The 22655-nt window shown below is 36.9% G+C and overlaps 1 protein-coding gene across 1 annotated transcript in view; it reads right to left on the bottom strand.

The window, feature by feature from the left end:
* LOC126187914 (tyrosine-protein kinase hopscotch) overlaps positions 1–22141 on the bottom strand; it is a 157961-nt gene extending 135820 nt beyond the window's left edge. The window contains exons 1-5 of the mRNA XM_049929271.1: positions 21246–22141; positions 9260–9510; positions 8948–9067; positions 1747–1907; positions 1490–1621 (exon numbers count right to left, since the gene is read on the bottom strand). Of these exons, the coding sequence (XP_049785228.1) occupies positions 1490–1621; positions 1747–1907; positions 8948–9067; positions 9260–9510; positions 21246–21974 (1393 nt within the window). The 5' untranslated portion in view covers positions 21975–22141. The remainder of the gene's footprint in view (positions 1–1489; positions 1622–1746; positions 1908–8947; positions 9068–9259; positions 9511–21245) is intronic.
* Positions 22142–22655: the final 514 nt, after the last annotated feature.

The raw sequence follows: 22655 nt of genomic DNA, 5'->3' as shown, positions 1-22655 counted from the left end.
CCATTTTCTGCTGGAAGATTTTTTTACAACAGACTGCCAAATACCATAAAAATGTTAAAAGGAAACATATTTAAAATAAAATTACAGCAGCTGTTAATTGCTAAATGTTTGTATTCCATCTAGGATTTTTAATGTTGTACGTACTTTATTTCTACTACTAAACTATTATTATTGTTCATGTATGTGCTGACTGACTATGTCCATGACTGTAAAAGTTATTATGGACAAATAAACCATTATTATTATTACTATTATTATTATTAGTATTATTATTATTATTATTATTGATAGGAATCTCCTGTTGCCAAGAACTGAAGAGTAACAGCGATTTCCTATAATTTGAAACAACTGGCTCCATAATATTCATTAGAATTTCTAGATCAGATAGTGACATTCTAGGTGAAGTTATGATCACTAGAGCTGTCTTCCAAATTCAGCTCACAGAGCATGTCATTCCCGCCATGTTTTCTACAGTATTAATAAACCATGGATGTTCTTAAAGAATCAGACTCATGTATAAAAACACTTCAAACATGTGATTATTTCACAAATGAGTTAATGTGTTAAATATTTTATGTTAAGCATATAAGCAAGTAAAAGTTTACAGAAGGTTTGAAATTATGCTTAATAGTTTACAAAAGGTTTGAAATTATGCTTAAAATTTGTGGAAGTTGCTAAGTGCAGTCAGTGTGAAACACAGGATGAATACAGTTTGGGTAATTTTTAGTCCATTTTAAGAGCAAGTTTTTCAAGCATCTAAATGTCTATGACATCATGTCTCTTCAAGTGTGTGCTACAATATTATATAATTTTGTGGACACATTCAACGGTATATGCGGATACTGTCTGCACACAGTATTCTGAATAGAGCCAATAGTAAAGAAGTAATAAATTAAAAATCATGTCTGATGCTTAAATTTTACTGCACTTTTCTTTTCATCCTTTTGTGAGGGGTGTCAGCAAGCAAAACTTTCTTAAAGGTTTGAAATTATGTGTAAAACTTGTTGGAAGTCTCTAAGTGCTCTCATTCACCAACATGATTACGTATATTTCTCTGTCTGCTTCTATTGTTGAGTATTAATAATGCAGCACCACATATCAGTGATTCTTTCTCTTCACTCGTTACATTGTAGCTCTTGATAGGAATACTCAATGTGAAATGTTTGCTACCAGTTCCGCATAGCAGATGATGTGAATATATATGAAGAAATTTTTGTTGCTATTGTAAACAGAGAGACGAACAACAAACATTGTTGTTGACCTTCGTAGAACAATGTTGCAATTAGAAACATGTTTTTAAACTCCGTGTAAATGCAGCTTAATAGACAGTTACTACATAAATACTCATGTGGTCTCTGTTATCCATTATCTTCACTTTTGCTAATCATTCATGTGTTCAATGGTGTAATAAAAACAAGATACTGATTATCTGAAAAATGTAGGAAAATTAGAAACAATTAATTTATGTACAAAACATGTTTTTTCATACTTTTATAAACTTGAAGGGTCTTCACGTCAATGCATTGTGGTGGACTTGACTTCAGTTCTTCTTCCAAGTTTACCCCAGATAAATCTTCCACAGTCATATAATCCAATTTGCACAGTAATAACTGAGATTTATCTGTAATGAGAGAAATGTAAATCGCAATTTTAAACAGGTGTCTGCAACTATGTCTGTACAACCACAACTGACAACAGAAGTACATCATATTTTAAAATATGTTTCAATATGACCAGGATACTAACCATATTCTGATGGAGGAATACATTCCAGAAGACATAAGCCCTCAGAAGTTGATCGGTAAGCAGCAACAAGTTGAGGTATAGATTTATATTCTTTCTCGTCTTTACTGAAATAATATCGTTCATTTCCCAGTTTCTCAATTTTGTAGGTTTTCGGTTTCAAGCTGTAACAAAAAACATAACCCAAAGATTTATATGATTATTATATGAACACACACAAGAAGCAAGGTTCATTTACCCCTACATATGGCTTTATCAAAAATTTGGATAACAGAAAAGTTTACCAGATATCAGATCACAGTAATACATCATCCACCCCATAAAACTGGAGCAATACAAATAATTACCAAGAGAAACATACCACTGCTGGACTTCACAGACAAGATTTTCTTTGCAATATTGTATAGTAGGATTACATGACAACAAGAGCAAGAATTAAATGAGTACCAGGGTGGTATTAGACCAGGTGTAGCTGTGCAGGACATCACATTAAAATTACTCATAGTAGAATGCAGGAAATACGAGTCACTAGCAAGAACATTTGTAGATTTTAAGAGGGTATATGATCTGTTAGATAACAAACAGTTCAGCTGTAGAAAAGGTAAAGGCACCAGAGGCAGTTCTGACTTTGTGTTTAACGTTAGAGGTAAGACTTAGGAAAAATTAAAACCATTTCATATTTAAAAGAACTGGTATAACCTATATGGAAAGAAAGGTAATATATAATATATGTAAGAATCAAGAAGGATCAATAATAATGGGAGTCCATGAACGACGTGCTCCAGAGGGATCTAGGAGTGGCATTAAAATCCATACTGAACGAATATTAATGAAAAAAAATTGCTGATTACATTGCTACCCTCATGGCAAGGCTTTTGAATATATGGTGAGAGGATGGTTTAAGGTTAACCAGAAGAATACAAAAATTGGAAACCCAAAGATAACGTAGATTTAAACTGTCTGATGACCTTGCCTTCCTGTTCAAAAGCATTCACGAAACATGACAAGTTAAATCACTTCAAAAATTGCCCTCAGAACTTATTGAATTGAATGAAGAATCTGATGAGCACAGAATTTGGTCTGAGAGTAAATCAAAGTAAGAAATTAGTAACGAGGTGTGGCTGAATTGAACTTGGTGAGAAAATTAACATCAAAACTGGGGGCCACAAAGCTGCTGAAGGGAAATAACACTACTACTTTGGAAGCGAAATAACATATGACACACGAAGTAATGAAGATCCAAAATGCAAGCTGGTACACATAAAAAAGGTATTCTTGATCAAAAGAAATCTATTAGTATCACATACAGACAAAATTTGAGAAAGTTATATCTGAGAATGTACATCTGAGCTACTGTGTATGGAAATAAGTGATGAACTGTGGGAAATGTGGAAAAGAAGAGAACTGAAGCACCTGAGACATCTATAAACTGGATGCGGAAAATTAAGTGAAGGGATAAGGTGAGAAATGGGGAAGTCTTCCAGTGAATCAGGAAGGAAAGAAATATGTTTTAAAAAATCTGAGAAGAAGAAGGCACATGATTATAGGACATATGCTAAGACATAAGAGACTGACTCATTATACTAGAGAGAACTGAAGAGGACAAAACGTGGGTGAAGACAGAGACTAGAAGATTTCCAAAAAATAATTGAGGACAATGTGTGTTAGTACTAATAAGGGATGAAGAGGTTGGTACAAGAGAGAAAATAATGCCAGAATGTGTCCTCCATTACAAAAAGTGTCTACAGACATTAACACTGAAATTTTTTTAAAAAATGCAAAATTATTCAAACTAATAGGTCTCTCAACAACCAACATAATATCTAAAGTCCACTCCAGAAGCAAATTTTTTGTCTTTGAATGTACAGTGAGAGAATTGTTTAAGGTTAACCAGAAGAACATCAAAATCGGAAACTCAGAGATAACATAAATTTAAACTATCTGATGACCTTGCTCTCCTGTTCAAAAACATTCAGGAAACCTGATAAGTTAAAGCACTACAGATAATAGTGAGGAAAATTGTCCTCACAACAGGCTCTGTAAAAACATAAATTACATTAACTAACCCAACAATCATCAACAAAATGTCATGGGAAAGACAGGAAATCAAAATCATAGAGCTACTTAGACATTTAATAGAAATCATACCATTCAACCTCAACAAAAAATTTATGTGATGTAAATAAAATAAGCAAGCTGCACAAAACACATCACCCAGAACAAATACAATAAAACAAGCCACTCCACAGCTTCAAATGAAAACACTACAAATGGTTTTGCCACCAGAAATAACAAATGCCAGTGAAACCAACCAACACTGTATAAATAGACAGCTAACATGTATGACGACCCCAGAGGTCAAGTAGTCTACGTGACATTTTTGACAAAAATCGGTTAAGTACAGGAATGGGAGTGATAATACTAATCTGTTTGGTGGTAAAGGGATCCCAGTGATTTTATTGTCAGTATGTGCCATCTAGCATGAAGCCCCTTGACTACTTGGTGTATTGTAGTTAAACAGTGGTGCACTAGAGGTTCAATACCACTAGGACACCCTTACCACCAAACAGTGCAATAGATTCTGTTCATGGAAGCACACATCAGAGCTAGTGATAAAGCGTGTCACCATGTTATCTTCTGTACAAGATTAGCTGACACGTGACTATTTGGTGCTGTGTTTAGTCACATTTGGGAGTTTCATACAAAGTAACTGTAAATACATCGTTTGTATACAATGAATGGGAATGAGAAAGGTTCAACCTACGCTGCAAATGATTGGTACATTTTGTTACAATACTATTTTTATCTAGTTGCTTACATATTTATATCTGGTAACTATTTATTTATTTATTTATTTAGTAGTACAAGTACATAAAACTTTTGGCCTCTCATCAGTGTAGCAACAAACAATGACATTGTGTATAAATCTGTTTTAAAAAAGTAGTTGTTTCCAGATCCTATGCCAAGGCTGATAATAGAAACCAATAATGACAATGAGAGTAATATTAGTAGTAGCAGTGATGCACGACTGTTTAGGGGTGGTCATGATTCTGATAAAGACAGTTATTCAAATCCTTGTGATGACGATGATGAAACCAGTGAGGCTTCTTCAGGTACATTACATTTGTAAGTTGTATATGTCTGAAGCTAGATATCTCATATGTTTATTCTTGTGTTTACATTTTAATACAATTTAAGGTACCAAAACATTTTGTCGACATTACAAAAACCTTGATCTCATATACATTATTTTTAGATGGCACAGAAGAAGCAGCAGAATGAAGACCTGGTCAAATTGAGGACTTCCCGGCCAATGCTATGCCCCTTGAACCACAGCCCGGGAAAAAAGGGTGAGAAGGGAGCACACCTGGAAATCTCAGAAGAGGAAGACATTGACGAACACAGGACAGGCTTATGTTGATCGTAATATGACACTGCAAGGGGCTAAAAAGTTATGTGAATACAATCACCTGTGTAGGTACAAATGTAATGACAATAATCCCCATGAGCAGAGGGAAGTAATATTTAGAGATTATTGGATACTAGGTAGCTGGGAGCTTCAGACATCGTTCTTGAATGGTGCCGTAGACTTACAGCCTGTGTCGAGGAAGAAAACCACAGCTGTTATGCACAAAGCCATGTGAAAAATGGGGAAAGAAGGAGCTCCCAAATAAAATTCCAGCAAACAGAATTGCAATAATCAAGGAGCATATAAGATTCCCAATGTGCACAAGCCATTACAGTAGAGCAAAGGCTCCAAACAGAAGCTACTTACATTCAAACTTAAGTGTTGCAATGACGAGTAAAATGTAGGAAACATTTTGCCACGAAGACAAAAAAGTGAAACCTAAAAGCTTTCACAGGTCTCATACTGATACCTGTGTAACTTGTGATAGGTTGCAAATGAAAATTGTACATGGTACGCCTGATGAAAAAAAGGCAGCTGAAGTTGAAAAAGAATTTCATCTCAGGAAGGCTGAAGCAGGAAAAGAAGCCAAAAGGAAATGCAAGGAATTAAAGGATGACAACCATGTTGCAATAAGCTTTGATCTTCAAAAGATGTTGCAGACACCAAATGTGACAAACTCAAAAGCCTACTATATGCAACAGTTGTGGACATAAAACCTCAATATTCACAACTTAACCAGTGGTACTGCCCATATGTTTATGTGGCATGAAGGACAGGCAAGTAGGGTTTGCCAGGAGATAGCATCTTGCCTGCTGAAGTATATCCAGTCTTCCTCACATTGTGAAGCACATCTCAGCCTCCAGTGACAACAATGGAGGCCAAAACTAGAGGCATCTAATAGTAAACTTTTGGTGTTACATTGTCACGAACACCCAAACTGAAACTGTTAATCACTATTTCCTCATTTCTAGTCATTCATACAATGAATGTGATCACGACTTTAGGATCACTGAACTTAAAAGAAAGAGGAACCACTGTGACTGGATGAATCTGGCTGCCACAGTGAGTCAAAAATTTGTTGTTACTAAAATGACAGATGAAGACTTCACTGATCTTCAACCACTAGCGGTACTTTAGGAACACTGTGCCAGGGATACAAGGAATGCAGGTGCTTCGTTTTGAAAATGCAAACCCAGATACCATTTCTTACAAGACAACATCAGTTGAAGGTATTCTGCCTTTCCAGAAACAGCCAATGAAAAAAAAAAAAAAAAAAAAAAAGCGAACAGGAAAATTGCCTAAACAACTTCCCAGTCTTCAGTTCACTGCTGTGAAACCAAAGCCAAAATACACAAAATACGAAGACCTGATGGAACTTTTGCAATTTGTGCCACCGATACACCACCAATTTTATAAACATTTATCCCATGAAACAAAGACTGGGGAACCATTTGGAGATATTAATAATGTGGATGATGATGACGATGTCGCTACGGACTTGGGTAACAACACCTATGACACAGATGGTGATTGTGATACAAATATTTGTATTTTGTAAATCAATCAGTACACTATTGACGCAATACTGTATCCTGTTATAACAATAAATGTCTGTTACATTGAGTATGTACTCTGAGCATTATCATTTTATTCTATTGTAAGTGAGAAGTAAAGGGGTCTAAGTGTGTATTGCCCATTCTTTGTACCTGTCAACTATAAACCAGATGTTCTACTTATTTATTATCACTGGTAATAAAAGGCCAAGGACCCGAGTATTCGACTGAAATGTTCAAAATGGTGAAAATCTCATGTCCCCTCCTATGAAAACCATTAAACTTTGACTTGCATTTTCTAGAAACTATGATTTTGTCATTTAGACCCCTTGACCTCTGGGGTCCTCATATTATATACAGCAGAATGATCAGAATGTGCGTAAGCACAAAATATCAAGAAAACGAACAATGGAAGCTAGCTTCTATGAAGGTCTACAAGGAAATGGAATTGAAAAGAGCATGATCAGCTATAAACATACATTATTTTTTGGACATCTGATCAGGACACAAGACAGCAGAATCATCAAGGAAATATAACAGAAATGACAGTACGGTATGAGCAATACTATATGGATTACAGAAATTAAGGAAGATTTGAGACAAACACAATAGAAAATTTAACAAATGAAACAGACAAAATCAAGAAATTTGAAGAGCAGCACAGCAGACTACAAACCATGATCAACAAACAGACAATGGGAAGAGTGATTTGAGAAGAAGAAAGAGAGTTGAGATGTGAGAGAATGAAATACTGTGTCAACAGAAAACTGGAAAATTACTTTTTATCAAACTGATTAAAACGAAATGCTCCAATGAAGAACACACACAGTAATGTGTTTTGTAGAAATGAAATCACAAATTATATACCAAAGAAAGAAATTATTGTCTGTTGTATGGATGTAATTCACTTGATGTGAAAGCAATTAAGAAATTTTATCATAAGTTTCTGACAACTGGAACTGTTCTGAAACATTCTGATGGTGCATGCCACAGCGTTTCAAAAGAAACAGTGGAGGACATCAGACAAGCCTTTCTCAGAAGGCCACATAAGTCAATTCAGCAGGCACCTAGGCATCTAAATGTACCCTGAGCAATACTGCACTGTGTAGAAAACCTGCATCTCCGTTTTAATATTTACAAACTGCAAATTCTACAACATCTGATGCCGAATGACAAACCATGCTGACAACAATTTGCTAAGGATAAGCTGCAGTGTACTAACACGAATGCCAGCTCCCAGGAAAGATGTTTCTTCTCAGATGAGGCAACCTTTCACGCATGTGCAGCAGTTATGTGATATCATGTTCAGATTTGGGGCTTGAAACATAGGCATAATATCGTTGACCATGTTCATGATACCCCTAAACTGAGTGTCTGGTATGGGCTAATGCATGACCGGATTGATGGATCATTCTTCTTTGCAGAAAGTGCAGTGCATGGGTCAGTGTATTTGGATATTTTGGAACAGCTTGTGTGCTGTTGTGTAATGTGTGTTGTGGTCTTCAGTCCAGAGACTGGTTTGATGCAGCTCTCCATGCTACTCTATACAAGATTTGTAACACAACATCAACTTTCAACAAGATGGGGCTCTGCTGCATTGGTCACCAGCTGGATTCAAAACTTCCCAATCGCTGGATCAGATGTGGAGGATCTGGCCACCAAGTTCCCCTGACATTACCCTGTTGGATTTCTTCTTGTGAGGATTTGTGAAGGACTACATGTACGCAACCAAAAGGGATGATATTTCTATGTTAAGATGTCATGTCCCTGATGTGATCGCAACAGTGACAGAGGACATGCTATGAAGAACATGGCCCAAGAAACTTAACGTAGACTCGATATTCCTCATGCTACAAATGGTTCACATATAGAAGTGTACTGATGACTATGAAATAATTTCTTTGAAATGCCCTACCATATGGTGCAATTTCATTATCATAATCATTTCAGTTTTCTATTCTTGGGCTTTTGAAATGTGGGAGGTTTGACAGGGTCACCCTGTACCCTGTACTATGTTTATTATCTACTATATTTCAAAAATATGCTAAAATTTCAAATACTCTGTGAAAAAGCACACATCATCTACAGTACAGGTAGAATATTAAATAAATCTCACAACTTTGACTGAATTATGTTTGCAGGCTTGTCTTTTATGTATGTAATTAAGTTTCAGACTATTACATTAATATTCTTACAAGACATTTAAATTGTTTACTACGAAATTTTGTATCACAATATTTACCTTTCTGTTGTGCAGACATCCAAATAGTAGACATTATACTTGGTTTCACTTTCTCTCAAAATAAAGCAACCAGCTTTGTTGTTCCTCTTTTCTTGTAACTTCGCATACGAAAATTCTCCTCTGTAAACAAAAGAGCCACTTCAGTTAAAACATAAGTCATTAACTGTAAATGTTGCCTTTGGCTGGAATTGATGGGTATTAACGATTCAAACCAGAGATTTTTAAAATTAAATCTTAAAGACAATACAGCACTTTTACTTCAATCGCTGCAATTGTAAAACACAACTAAATTGCAAAATATAGCTGACTTACCCAACAGGACCATGGCACTTCAGCATGTACAGCCTTTTCAGTGACGGTGTTGGAACATCTTTACACAAGTTGAAAGTCCATTTCACCATCAATCGATAATAACCATCGAGGAGGCTTACAAATGAAAGTAACATAGGAGTGGACTGAAATTTTAAGTATGAAGGTATTCCTGTTTTTCTTGATATTTCTATTGTACGATCACTTCTGACTGATATGAAACAAAGATCATCTATTGCACAGAGATGTGACCACTGGAATAAAGAAAGATATTGCATCAGTGGAATACTAATAATACAGCCCTTCTGATATAAAATTACGGAAGAAATTGCTTTGCATAAAAACTTTAATATTCTGGTACATTTTCTGAACTGTTTCTATTGCTCAAACTCCCATTTCCAATGAAAACTAATTAATTAATTCAATCACACCCATCAGCATGAGCCTGAAACAAATACAGTTTCATCCATTAATGCAGTGGAATTAAATTTATAAAACTTGCATTACATTTTTATTTTTAAAATGATATTGTGTGCCAAATCTGCTGTGAGCTGCAACATAGATAGTACTTAACACAATAAAATTAAAAGGAAAACTTGCTCATTCCTCAGTAAAATATATTAAATAGCTGCATTGATCACCTACACTAGCTATATGACTAGACAATCACAATGCTACTTGCAATACAACAGTTATGTAACTTACATCCACGGCAGCAAAAGTCTGTTTACATTGCTTGTCATGCACCAAACATGGACATACAAACATTTGAATCTAGGTATAAACATGTAAACTGTACAAGTAGCTAATTATGTATTTATAATAGAAGGAAACATTCCACGAAGGAAAAATATACCTAAAAACAAAGATGATGTGACCTACCAAATGAAAGTGCTGGCAGGTCGACAGACACACAAACAAACACAAACATACACACAAAACTCAAGCTCCCGCAACAAACAGCCGCCCCATCAGGAAAGAGGGAAGGAGAGGGAAAGACGAAAGGATGTGGGTCTCAAGGGAGAGGGCAAGGAGTCACCCCAGTCCCGGGAGCGGAAAGACCCACCCTAGGGGGAAAAAAAGGATGGGTACACACTCGCACACACACACACATCCATCCACACACATACCATGTGTGGATGGATGTGTGTGTGTGTGCGCGAGTGTGTACCCGTCCTTTTTTTCCCCCCTAGGGTGGGTCTTTCCGCTCCCGGGACTGGGGTGACTCCTTGCCCTCTCCCTTGAGACCCACATCCTTTCGTCTTTCCCTCTCCTTCCCTCTTTCCTGATGGGGCGGCGGTTTGTTGCGGGAGATTGAGTTTTGTGTGTATGTTTGTGTGTCTGTCGACCTGCCAGCACTTTCATTTGGTAGGTCACATCATCTTTGTTTTTAGGTATAATTATGTATTTATTTAATTTTCTATTGAATATGTGAGGCTTCTGAATTCCTTATTTCATGTTCGAAGCTGATATAATGAGGATTTTTTCCTACCAAACTACAGAAACCCTGTTCAGAGTCTTACACGAAGAGGCAAAATATACATGATTTTTTAACTGTATCAATCGCAGTACAGGAGGAGATGATTTATATTATTTACAACAAATGAAATTATGGAGTAAATGTATTAGACACGTAATTGCAAGTCTTTGAAAATGGCCTCTGCTAAATATTAGGTTACCTAATTCATACAACGTGATTGTTTTTGCTGACAATATATTTTTATTTCACTTTCATTGCACCTGAGAATCAGAGTTGCCACAAGTTTCCCCAAGTGAAATTCCCTGATTTTCTAGACATGTTTTAGCATTTTTCCCTGACAAATTTTGAGATCTTAAGGGTAAGTAAAGATGTAAGTTGACAAAAAAAGTATGTACTTCTGTATTTCTAAACATGTTATTAATCCTATTTCATATGAGCACTACACTTTGTTCTATGTATTTGAAGTTTTCTGGCAAAACCATTGTTTGAATTTACTCATGTACAACTCACTTAAGTGACTACATGATGTGATCGCAAAATGGCAAAAAATGCAAGGGAACCCTCAGCTTGACTCACTTCTAAAGATTATTTTATGGTTTTGAAAGGTATTGTTTAGGGTACTGCAGTTATCTTGTGATTTTTTTGCCACTATGGCTTACATGTGAGCACAAGCTGCTAACAAAGAACTATGATGCAAATTTACTGTTGCACAGCCATTCAGTACAACATTTCTGGGCATACAGTGCCTTTACTATAGCAATGTTTAGTGCTAAAAAATATCTAGTGATGTAAAAAACACCACATTAACACTGGCACTATGGGTAGGCATAATACATACAGCTACAGATTTATTCATTCATGCTGGAATGCATAACAATACAGGATTGAAGATAGAATACCATGTATTATAAATGTTTAGGTTATACAAATTCAAGAGCTAGTAGACGTTAATAAATTAATAGTTTCCATATGTTGAATGGATCAAGTGATTTTTAAAAGTAATTTTATTGTAAAACCACACTAATATGTTTAAAAATATACCATAATTTCTACTCGCCAATAGACAGGTAATCAAAACCATCACAGTGAGAAAACTATTAACTTAGTAGCAATGACACAGTGACAACCCACAAATGCAAGTCCAAACAGAGCACAAAACTCAGCAATATAAGTATACATTCTACAAAATGCGCAGAAAACAGGAAAAAGCACAGTCTATAACATGTCATGTGCAACTTCCTGATTCCTACAAACTCCGAGGAGTAAATCGACTAAAAAGATTAATAAACAAAGGACTTCCCAGAATTGGCCAAAAACTGAAATGGAATTTTGAAACAACCGTCATAGATTTGATGATCATAGCTAAAAATCAGGAGAAATAATGGAATAATCAGGAGGTGGGAGGAAATGCTGAAAATCAGGAATCTTTGTCCTAAATCAGGAGAAGACTAGAGGTTTTCAATAGATGGATATGTCCAGTTTCAGAACACACATGCGATGAAGAAGAGTTTAATGAAATCAACCCTCTCATGTAAAGAGGAAGCAAGAACAACAGAAACATTGGGAAAGCAGGGCAGCAAGGCATACCTTGCCGATCTTCCCTCTTCACTGAAAAACCAGTGGTAAGGTTTTATAAGTAACACCAAAATTTGACATCAGAAAAGGATAGGTTGTATCAGGCTGTGCAAGGATATGTCAAAAATGCCAAAATCTTTAGTTCGCTTTTGAGCGCCACTTTGCTGGCGAGCAAGATGAATGTCCGCTGTCTGCTTGACCACCACGACTGCGTTGGAGAGCTTAGACTCTTCCATATGGCTGATTACGGCCATCTTCACCTGGTTAGTGAAAACAAAAGACTTGCTTCATACTGTGCAACATGCCTGGAATTCTGACGCCTTGTGGGCCTTGATGCCCTCAGACCTCCAGTCATTCATAGCTAATTTCACCTTTCTAGGTTTCAACATGATGTACTACTTGAATACTACAAGAGTTGTCACATGACTGAGGATGGAATGTTTTTTGTAGACAACACTTCTTCAACAATCAAAAGCTGGTGTGCCTTTGAAGGTGAGATACCACACAAAAAACAGAGTTTCCCAAAGAGCAACTGATATTTCCGGCAGATTCTTTGATACCTGCAGCCTCTGCCTGTGTGTTTGTGGAGGCTGGACCTTGAGATTGTACCAGCACAATGCAAGAATAAAATATTCACAGTGTCCCTCATGCCTCATAAGTGGCCCAAGTTAATGAAACGAGATTTTGGCAAATGATGGGAAGGAAATATCTCAGCATTTTTCTACATGATAGGCATGTGGAATTTCCTTATCTATCATATTATATGTAATGGAATGATGTAATTTTTTAAGTCTTCGATAGCTGCTGAAATGAGAATTAATGTGACTTTGCAACAAGATATATAAAGAAATTACATGTATTTTTTCATACTGAAAATGTGATTTTTCATACATTTTTGGCCTGATTTGACCACATTTCCTCATTTAATTAACCACTGTTTCAGGATTCTGTCACAACTGCAAGTGCATTAGCATGTTAGCGAGGTGACATTGTGCAAACTCCACTATTTTTAACAAGAAAACAAGAGAAATGTAGCTGTCACTCGAAATTCGCCACTCCTGAGTGAGTGGTTTTCAAGAAACAGCAAGTTTTACTTGCTACAAATATAACAAAGGGGCTGGACCTACGACAATATCAAAACACGTACAACTGTATTGTGAAATACCTTACTTGTTAAAACTGACACATGGATGTTACACAAACAGTGCTGTAAAAAATAGGGCATTCAAAAAGAGGGTTGAAAAATTTCTAGACAGTATTCCAACTGTGGACCACAATATTGTTATAAAAACTAAGCTGCAGAATTTGAAATGAAATTTCAGAAAAAATTTTTCATTTGTGTGACCATATTGTCTGTAGCTGCTTTGTAATAACTACAGGTAAATTAAATCCATATTTGCAGTACAGTACAAGAAACAATAGTGCCAAACAAGGAACTATCTAAAAACACTCACAAGCTGATGGCACTTCCTGATGAGAGCAAAACTCTTAAGCAATAAAATCAATATCTTTTGGAACAAACTGTTTTTAGATGGAAAAAGGAAACCAAATGGTATATGTGTTTCATTAAGAACAATGATGCTATTTTATTTCAATAAAACAAAACACACTCATTGACAGAAATACACATTTCCGTGGAGTCACAATACAGATTTAAAATACCTTCAGTGATTTCAGAAATACCATAGAAAAGAGGCCTCCATTTGAAAGAAGTGTACAAGGAAGGAATGAGTTGTGTAAAGAAATACTATAGGTGACTGCCAATAAAATGTTAGCTCTACTAAGTTCGTTATTGTTAGATGTTACCCACTGTGTTATGTCTATTATCTTACATGTATTGTGTGACATTTCTTTTGAGAAATGTGTGAGTGCAAAGTGTACAAACCATCAGCAACTGCTGACATTTTCTTCTTCTTATCGTCCATACTTTCTAAAATATAAAGAAACTACTTTTGGAGTGCTAAAATGTACCAGAGTAAATAAAATGTCTATAAAACTCCACATTGTACTTGCTGCCAGAATGTTGTAATTCCTGAAATCCACTGCCATGGCCTCTGGCCTGCCAAGGAATACTGCAGTCCTGGGTCCGTGGATAAACCAATAAAATCTTCTGCATTACACCACACATGAACAGACAAGCCTGCGGGCAGATTGGTGAGACTAGATCCATTGGGAAGGGGCTTCACATTAGTGGGAAACGACGGGTCCGATCCGTTAGACACACTCACAGAAATGGCCTGCAGTGTGGCCAGCTATTCACAAGTGACAGACACAGTGTTGATGAAATGACACCGTGATGATCACGCAACAGATAACTTGTGCAAGTACTGAGAGTCAATAATAATGAGGATAGTAACCAATTCACTGTAAAGATGATCACTGAGCCGCAGACAGCCACACAGAAGAGACAATCACACTCTCACAACTAAAGTTTCAGCTATAGCCTTTGTCAGAAAACGGGAGCACTCACACATTTACACCATCACTCAACACAACTCGTGAACATGACTGCCATCTTGGGTCCTTGCATTTACAGTCTCTGAAATCAGATCCAAACAAAGCACTCATCACACCTCCCTGCCTCTCATTGGCAGTTGCTAGACTAGAGGCTAGAAATAGTGGCAGCAATGACTGCAAGCTGAAGGCAGTGGTAGGAGGAGGAGACACAGTAGGAGTGAGGGCATAAGGAAGTGGTGCACATACTCAACTGCACCAAACCAGCAACATTGCATGATATCCCAGTTAAAAACCATTTCATCTACCAAGACAAAAACGAGATTTTTCCAGTGTCCTTTTCAAATTTCTCTGATATTTCCCTGATTTCACTGACACTTTTGAAATTCCCTGATTTCCAATACTTGTGGAAACCCTGAGAAGAAAACCACAAGACAACCTGGAGTAAAACGAAAACCTACACCATAATTACTGAGTCAACTTCAGTTTGTTGCTGGACCCTTGAACATATTCTTAGTTTGAATACAATAAATTTTCTTGAGATTGAGAAGCTTATTCCATGAATCAGCATGCTTTTATAAAGCACTGCTCATGTGAAACTCGGCTTGCCCTTTTTTCACATGATATACTGTAAACTACAAATGAAGGGCTACAGGCAGATTCCATATTTCTAGATTCCTGGAAAGCATTTGACACAGTGCCCCACTGCAGAGTGCAAATGGAATATGTTTACAGATATGCGAGCCGCTCAAAGACTTTTTAAGTTATAGAACCCAGTAATTTGTCCTTGATGGCGAGCGTTCACCAGAGACAAGGGTATCGTCAAAAGTGCACCAGAAAAGTGTGAGGACTGCTATAATTCTCTATAAACAAAAAAATGATTTGGTGGACAGGGTGGTCAACAATCTACAATTATTTGATGATAATGCTGTGGTGCAACAGTAAGTTGTTGATGCTGCGTGGCTGTAGGGGAGGATACAAGATGACTTGGGCAAAATTTCTAGTTGCTGTTATGGAAGATGCTAGCTCTAAATGTAGAAAAATGTAAGTTAAAGCGGATATGTAGGGCAAATGAATCCTTCATGTTTGGATACAGCACTAGTAGTATTCTGCTTGACAGGCACTTTGTTTAAATATCTGGAGATGATACTGCAAAGCGATATGAAATGGAATGAGCATGTATGGACCCTGGCAGGGAAGGCAAGTGGTCACCTTCAGTTTATTGGGAGAATTTTAGGAAAGTGTGGTTCATCTGTAAAACTACACATAGGATACAGGTGCGGCCAATTACTGAGTACTCCTTGATTGTTTGGGATCCATACCACTTCAGATTACAGGAAGACATTTAAGTAATTCAAAGGTGGCCTGTTATATTTCTTGCTCGCTAGTTCGAAAAACACATAAGCATTATGGAGATGCTTCAGGAGCTCAAACGGAAATCCCTTGAGAGAAAGCGTAATTCTTTTCGAGGAACACTATTAAGAAAATTTAGAGAACCAGCATTTGAAGCTGACTGCTGAACAATTCTACTGTTGCCAACATACATTGTGCATAAGGACCACAAAAGTATGATACAAGAAATTAGAGGTCATACAGAGGCATATAGACGGTCGTTTTTCCCTCGCCCTATTTGCAAGGGAACAGAAAAGGAAATGACTAGTAGTGGTACAGTGTACCCTCCACCACATACTGTACTGTGGCTTGCGGAGTATCTGTGTACTTGTAGATGGGAGATAAGACCGAGTGAAAATAAGCAAACTAAGTTTCTTTATTAATTTCTCTTTATTTCAAAAAAAAATCTTGTGGATGTATGGCTGTGTTGTAGCTGTTCTGGTATTCAGTCTGCAGACTGATTTGATGTTGCTCTTCACACAGTCTGTCCTGAACAAGCCTCTTTATCTCTGCTTCACTACCGCAACATCCATTTGAACATCCTTACTGTAGTCAGACTGCAGGTATAACAGTTGTGGACGTGAAAGGATAGCAGTAGTTGAGAAGGAAGTGAGATACGGTTGTAGTTGAGCCTTATTTTATTCTATCTGCAACAGAGGAGGAAACCTAGGAGAAATTTGAAAGTGAATTACTGTTCTAGAACGAGAGACAGAAACTTTGCTGTTACTGAGGACACTGTAATTCTGTCGGAAATGGCAAAGGACTTGGAACAGAAGTTGAATGGAATACAGAGTCTCAGGAAGAAGACAAAATATGAACATCAAAGTAAAGTAAAAAAAGGTAAAGGAATTAGCCGAATGAAATCAACTGACACTGAGGGAATCAGATTAGGAAACGAGACACTAAAAGTAGTCTATGAGTTTTTCTGTTTCAGTAACAAAGTATCTGCTGATGGCCAAAGTAGACGGGAGATAAAATACAGACTGGTAATAGCAAGAAAAACATTTCTGAAATAATGACATTTGTAAACATCAAATATAAATTTTATTGATAAGAAGTCATTTATCACTGTATCAGTCTAGAGTGTAGTCTTGTACAGAAGTGAAATACACACAGTAAACAGCTAAGACATGAAGAGGATAGCAGGTTTTGAAATGTGGTGCTACAGAAGAATGCTAAAGATTAGATGGTTGGATACAATAACTAATGAGGAGACACTGAATCAAACTGGAGAAAAACATTTCATGGCATAATGTCACTAGAAGAAGAGGTGGTTAATATGGCAGCAGGGTGTGCAGCAATCTGCAGTTGTTTACTGATGAGGCTGTCGTGTACGGGATGGTGTCATCATTAAGTGACTGTAGGAGGATACACGATCACTTTGATAAAAATTCTAGGTGGCATGATGAATGGAAGCCTGCTTTAAATGGAGAAAAATGTAAGTTGATGCAGATGAGTAGGAAAACAATCCTGTAACGTTACAGCATTAGTAGTGTGCTTCTTGACATCACCACGCCAGTTAATTATCTGGGCATAACATTGCAAAACAATATGAAATGGAACAAGCACATAAGAACAGTAATAGGAATGGCTAATGGTCAATTTTGCATTATCAGGAGAGTTTCAGAAGACTGTGGTTCATCTGTAAAGCAGAGTGCATATAGAACACTAGTATGGCCTACTCCTGCGTATTGCTCAAGTGTTTGGGATCCCCACTACGTCAGATCAAATGGAGACATCAAAGCAATTCAGAGGTGAGCTACTAGGTTTGTTATCAGTAGGCTCAATAATCACATGAGTATGACACATATGTTTTGTAAACTCAAGTGGGAATTCCTGGCGGGAAGCTGATGTTCATTTTGCAGAGCATTATTAAGAAAATTTAGAGGACCAGATTTTAAAGCTGACTGCAGAACAATTCTACTGTTGCCAACAGACATTTCACATAAGAACATGATAAGACACATTAGGGCTCTTACGGAGGCTTACAGACAGTCATTTCTCCCTTTCTCTATTTGCGAATTGGTTTGTGGAGTATGTATGTAGATGAAGAATCTTCCACAGGATAGACCAGCATGGACAGCTGCATGAAACCAGTCTTTGAACTGAAGGCCACAACAACAGTAACAACTACTTCATTATAGATAACTTCATCATCTGTGAAAAGTCTCAGGTTATTACTGAAATTGCATCCCACATCGCTAATACACAACACAAACGACCAGAATCTGTATACCATTCCCTATGGCAGGGCTGAAGTTAGTTCTACTTTTGTCCATAACTCACCATCTGAGATAACAGACTTTGTTCTCCCAACAAAGAAATCCTCAATCAAATCACAATTTTCTTTGACACCCCATATAATCATACTTTCATTAATAATCATTTGTTCAGTACTGAGTTAAAAGCTTTCCAGAAGTAAAGAAATACTGCATCCACTTTATTCTCTTAACCCATGGTTTTCAGGCTGTCATGAAAGAACAACAATTTTTTTCACATGACTGATGCTCTCGGAATCCACGCTGGTTGGTGTGGAATATGTCTTTCTGTTTGAGATATTACATCATTTTTAGATCAGAATATGTTTCAAGAATCAAGAAAAGACGAAAGTTGATAAGGCAATAGTTTTGTGGGAAACTTCCACAACCCTTCTCATAAACTGGTGTTAGCAGTGCATTCTTCCGATCTTCTTCTTTTGTGGCTCTTTAGGTCACTGTGAATCTTGGCATCTTCAACAACTCACTGCCAGTTATTACAATCCAATGCTCGAGCTTTCCATTCCCCATAGCTCATTTCCTAGAGGTCCTACATCAGTTCTCGGTTGACCCTGTCCTTTTTTATCTAGTTCCGTTATCACTCATCTGCCACCACATGCTCATTCATTATGATTAAAATGACAGAGGACTTGGCCGTTAATTATGCATAGACTCTAAGAGGGATTCCATCAGATCTTGCAATGTTGTTTAATTTTAGCTGTTTCTCAACATCATTGACACTAATATCTGTGTCACCCCTCTCTGCAGAGGTGCAAGAAGTAAACTGGAGCAATATCTCTGTTTCTTCTGAAGTAAAGGAACATTTGAAAACAGAATCAGCATTTCTGCTTTTACTTTACTACCTCCAATTTCAGTTGTTGGGTCATCCATGAGTGTCACGAATTACATGGTAATCACATTTTAATAGCAGTTCCAATATAGATGAAACAGTTTCAGGGATAAACAGAAGACTCCTCCTCAATGACAGAGTTCACAAAAACCATTACTGACTTACAGAAGTGGTAATTTATATAATTATGGTAAGGAATTCTAATGAGTACCTGCTCTATGATAGAATAACAATACAATAGAGTTAACATACCACATGAGGTAGATAAGAGTCTAACTGAATAGTCATCATAAACTGAATTGTAATGTTCAAAATAGGAAAAAAGATGAAACTTGTCACAAGCCTCAGACATGACATTTAACAGATTTGTCTGTGTCGAGCCTTATAGTAGACTACGTTGCAGGAGAAACAAGTAGTGAGAGCATGGAAAAAGAGAGACAAAAACTGAATATGGGCATGAGACCTCCATATACAGTATAGATATGGAGTAGGAAGTAAGAGACATGACATTACAGGGGGTTTAAAACTGCAGGCAGGTACAGCTTTCTCATGCAGAGAGTTGTTTCACCATTCTACAGTTCAGTATTAATGCAATCAGAGTTAAGTATTATGTTGAGTCATTTTTGATTAAAGTAATACAGAGCTACCACTTCATTTATTCACACTTGATATGCCTTGCAAAAATGAGCTATCCCGAGAATCCACACTAAGCTGGCAGACAGCAGCTTCATCTTCTGCACACACTTATTAGGACAGTGACATATGGATAACTATGTTATTAAGAAAGTGCTCTCACAGCTGTTAATGTCTGCTTTTGCAACCGTAGTCAGTACTTCGTCTACAAGTAGCTACTGAGGTGTCATCGGTAGATTTAGTGAATACTATTCCAAGTCTCAAACAAGAAAGAATCCTCAGTAGCAGCAAAGAATTATTCTATGTTTTCTTTATCAAAATCAGACAATGATTGCTGGACTACAGATGCACATCAGGGATGTGGAACACACAAAAATATGAATTGTGGCAGTTTCAGCTATGGTAAATTACTTTCCACTTGTTTTCTACAACATGCATAGGCTAAAGTCTTATTTACAACTAATAAAGTTCCATTTTTTATATTCAAGTGCAAAAGTGGCAAGACTTTTTCTATCCTTCTTTATTAAAAAACAAAGTATAATTTGTGGTAAAGGTATCTAACAAAACACACAGTAATTTGTTGGGGACTGGAATTTTACTCTGAGATGAAGTCATTCACTGTGGAACAAGAAATTTCAGATTGGCACGAAATGTAGCTATAAGGAGTGTAAACTTTAAAAACTTATTTGTACTCGTTTCTAGAAAATGTAGCAATGTCTTATCCATTATACGTAATAAATATTTATAAAACCCAAAACAGCTTTGCATAAAATAATCATCTTGGGGTTGAAGGTCTTTTTTCCTGTGTTTGCTTTAACAATACATATGTTTTTGGATTGGGTCCGCCTTTAGCAAAACACAATTTTGTTTTTTATCCCATACATGTTTCACTGCAGTTGCAGCATTTTCAGTGGGCTTTTATCTTTAACAGCCATAAAGTAAAAGCCTACTGAAGATGCTGCAACTGCAGTGAAACATGTATGGGATAAAAAACAAAATTGTGTTTTGCTAAAGGCAGACCCCATAGGCAGACCCCATCCAAAAACATAGGTTTCGTATAAAATCATAACATACTGAAGCGACCTGTGGAGCCAATTTATTTGCCCGTGATGATGTAATCTCATTGTTAAGCACATGGAATATTATTTATCAAGAGCTTTTCAATATTCATTTAAACAGAAACACACAGCCCACAGCTCTTTACATCGGTATGGCACATAAAAAGGAATATCTGCTGCATGAGTACACGGCAACAGATCATGGACAAGTACAATAATTTAAACATATCTCAATGTAATTATAGTAATTAATAATTGTACAAAGCTACTTAGGGATATATTATAATTTCACCTGTTTCTTTCCATCATACCGGAATGAAATTCCAGGCATTTCTTTGTGGAATGGGTTTATTTTCATCCATACTGCGACAATAGAGCCTCCCTCATCCATTAACGCCTTGTACTCTTCAGTCAAGTAATTGGGGGCCATCTCCTCAAACTGTTTTAGATATTCACCTTTCACATACCATGCATCATGTTTGCTACTGCCATTACTAATTTGACATAAAGATTCATGTATAGGTCTTTTAATAAAAAACATATGATGCTTAACCACTTCTTTGGGTATATATTTCTTGTAATCACTTTCTACATTGTCTCTATCTACACCTGTCTCAAGCATCACCCTGTACATATCAGCTACACCTAAGCCAACAAGTTCCCATTTGTACTTGTCGTAGCTGATGTCTGGAATTTTATTGTTCATCACATCTTGTCGAGCTTGGTTGAAGTAATAGTCATAGGCTTTAATGTCAACCTTCCTTAACCGTGAAAGACTAGGTACTTTAAATCTAATACGAAACTCGTACTGTTCATTTTCACACAAAGTCCTATAATCAGGGCAGAAAAATTTGGTGTCCCGAAGCTTCAGAGCAAAAAGATACCTAGCAACGGGGCCTACTCCAATCTGTTTACATATTTCTACGCAAGCGTCTTCTGCTGTTGGTGAAGCTGTTATGTCAATCTGTAAAACTTTATCAGTACACAAATAAACAGTGATAAATTTCGCATTTTGTTCCATTGCAGCGGTTACACTGTCACGAAGACGTAGTCATTACACCGCTGTCGCTGCAGCCGTCGCAAACGCCAGCGTTGTATTTTCTTCACCTTAATCTACATACCGACACCTCTCATACACTTTACTGACGAACACAGCTAAATCAAAATATTTACTTGGTTCATTGTCCGCTATCTCTGGCAGGGTTCAATATTATCTCTGGCAGAGACTATAAAACGTACGGAACGATTCGATCGTTCTCATTCGACTTTTATCAAATGTCCTGGTATCTTGCCTTCATCACAAGAATAAACCTGATTAAATTACAGTATTTTTCCATGTTTACTGGAATCTCATTGGATTTCACTTTAAGTATAGTGGGCGCCAAGCTGTCCCGAGTATAGTCAAGTACGATAATGAGGATAAGTTTTATGCTGTGCGTTACGCGCAATTCGTCTGAGCGATAATACAGGACAGCAGCTTGACCGGCGCATTTAACTAGCTGGTGCGTCTAACCTGTAGCAGTGTGAGCAGTTTCAGTTACGGTGTAAAAAGAAACGAGCAGAGAAACAATACAACGTTGAATTCATTTAATTTTTAAATGGAGTTAAATAATTTCGGCAAAACACCAGCAATACCGCCTTTTCTTAGGACAGGCATAAAGCATAACATCCTCGTTCTCAGATAACATAGTATTGTAATTAA

Source organism: Schistocerca cancellata, chromosome 5 (genome assembly GCF_023864275.1).
Source record: "Schistocerca cancellata isolate TAMUIC-IGC-003103 chromosome 5, iqSchCanc2.1, whole genome shotgun sequence".
In the NCBI taxonomy this organism is placed as follows: Eukaryota; Metazoa; Arthropoda; class Insecta; order Orthoptera; family Acrididae; genus Schistocerca; species Schistocerca cancellata.
Note: the sequence above shows the minus strand (reverse complement) of the source record. Positions and strands in the feature narration are given on the sequence as shown.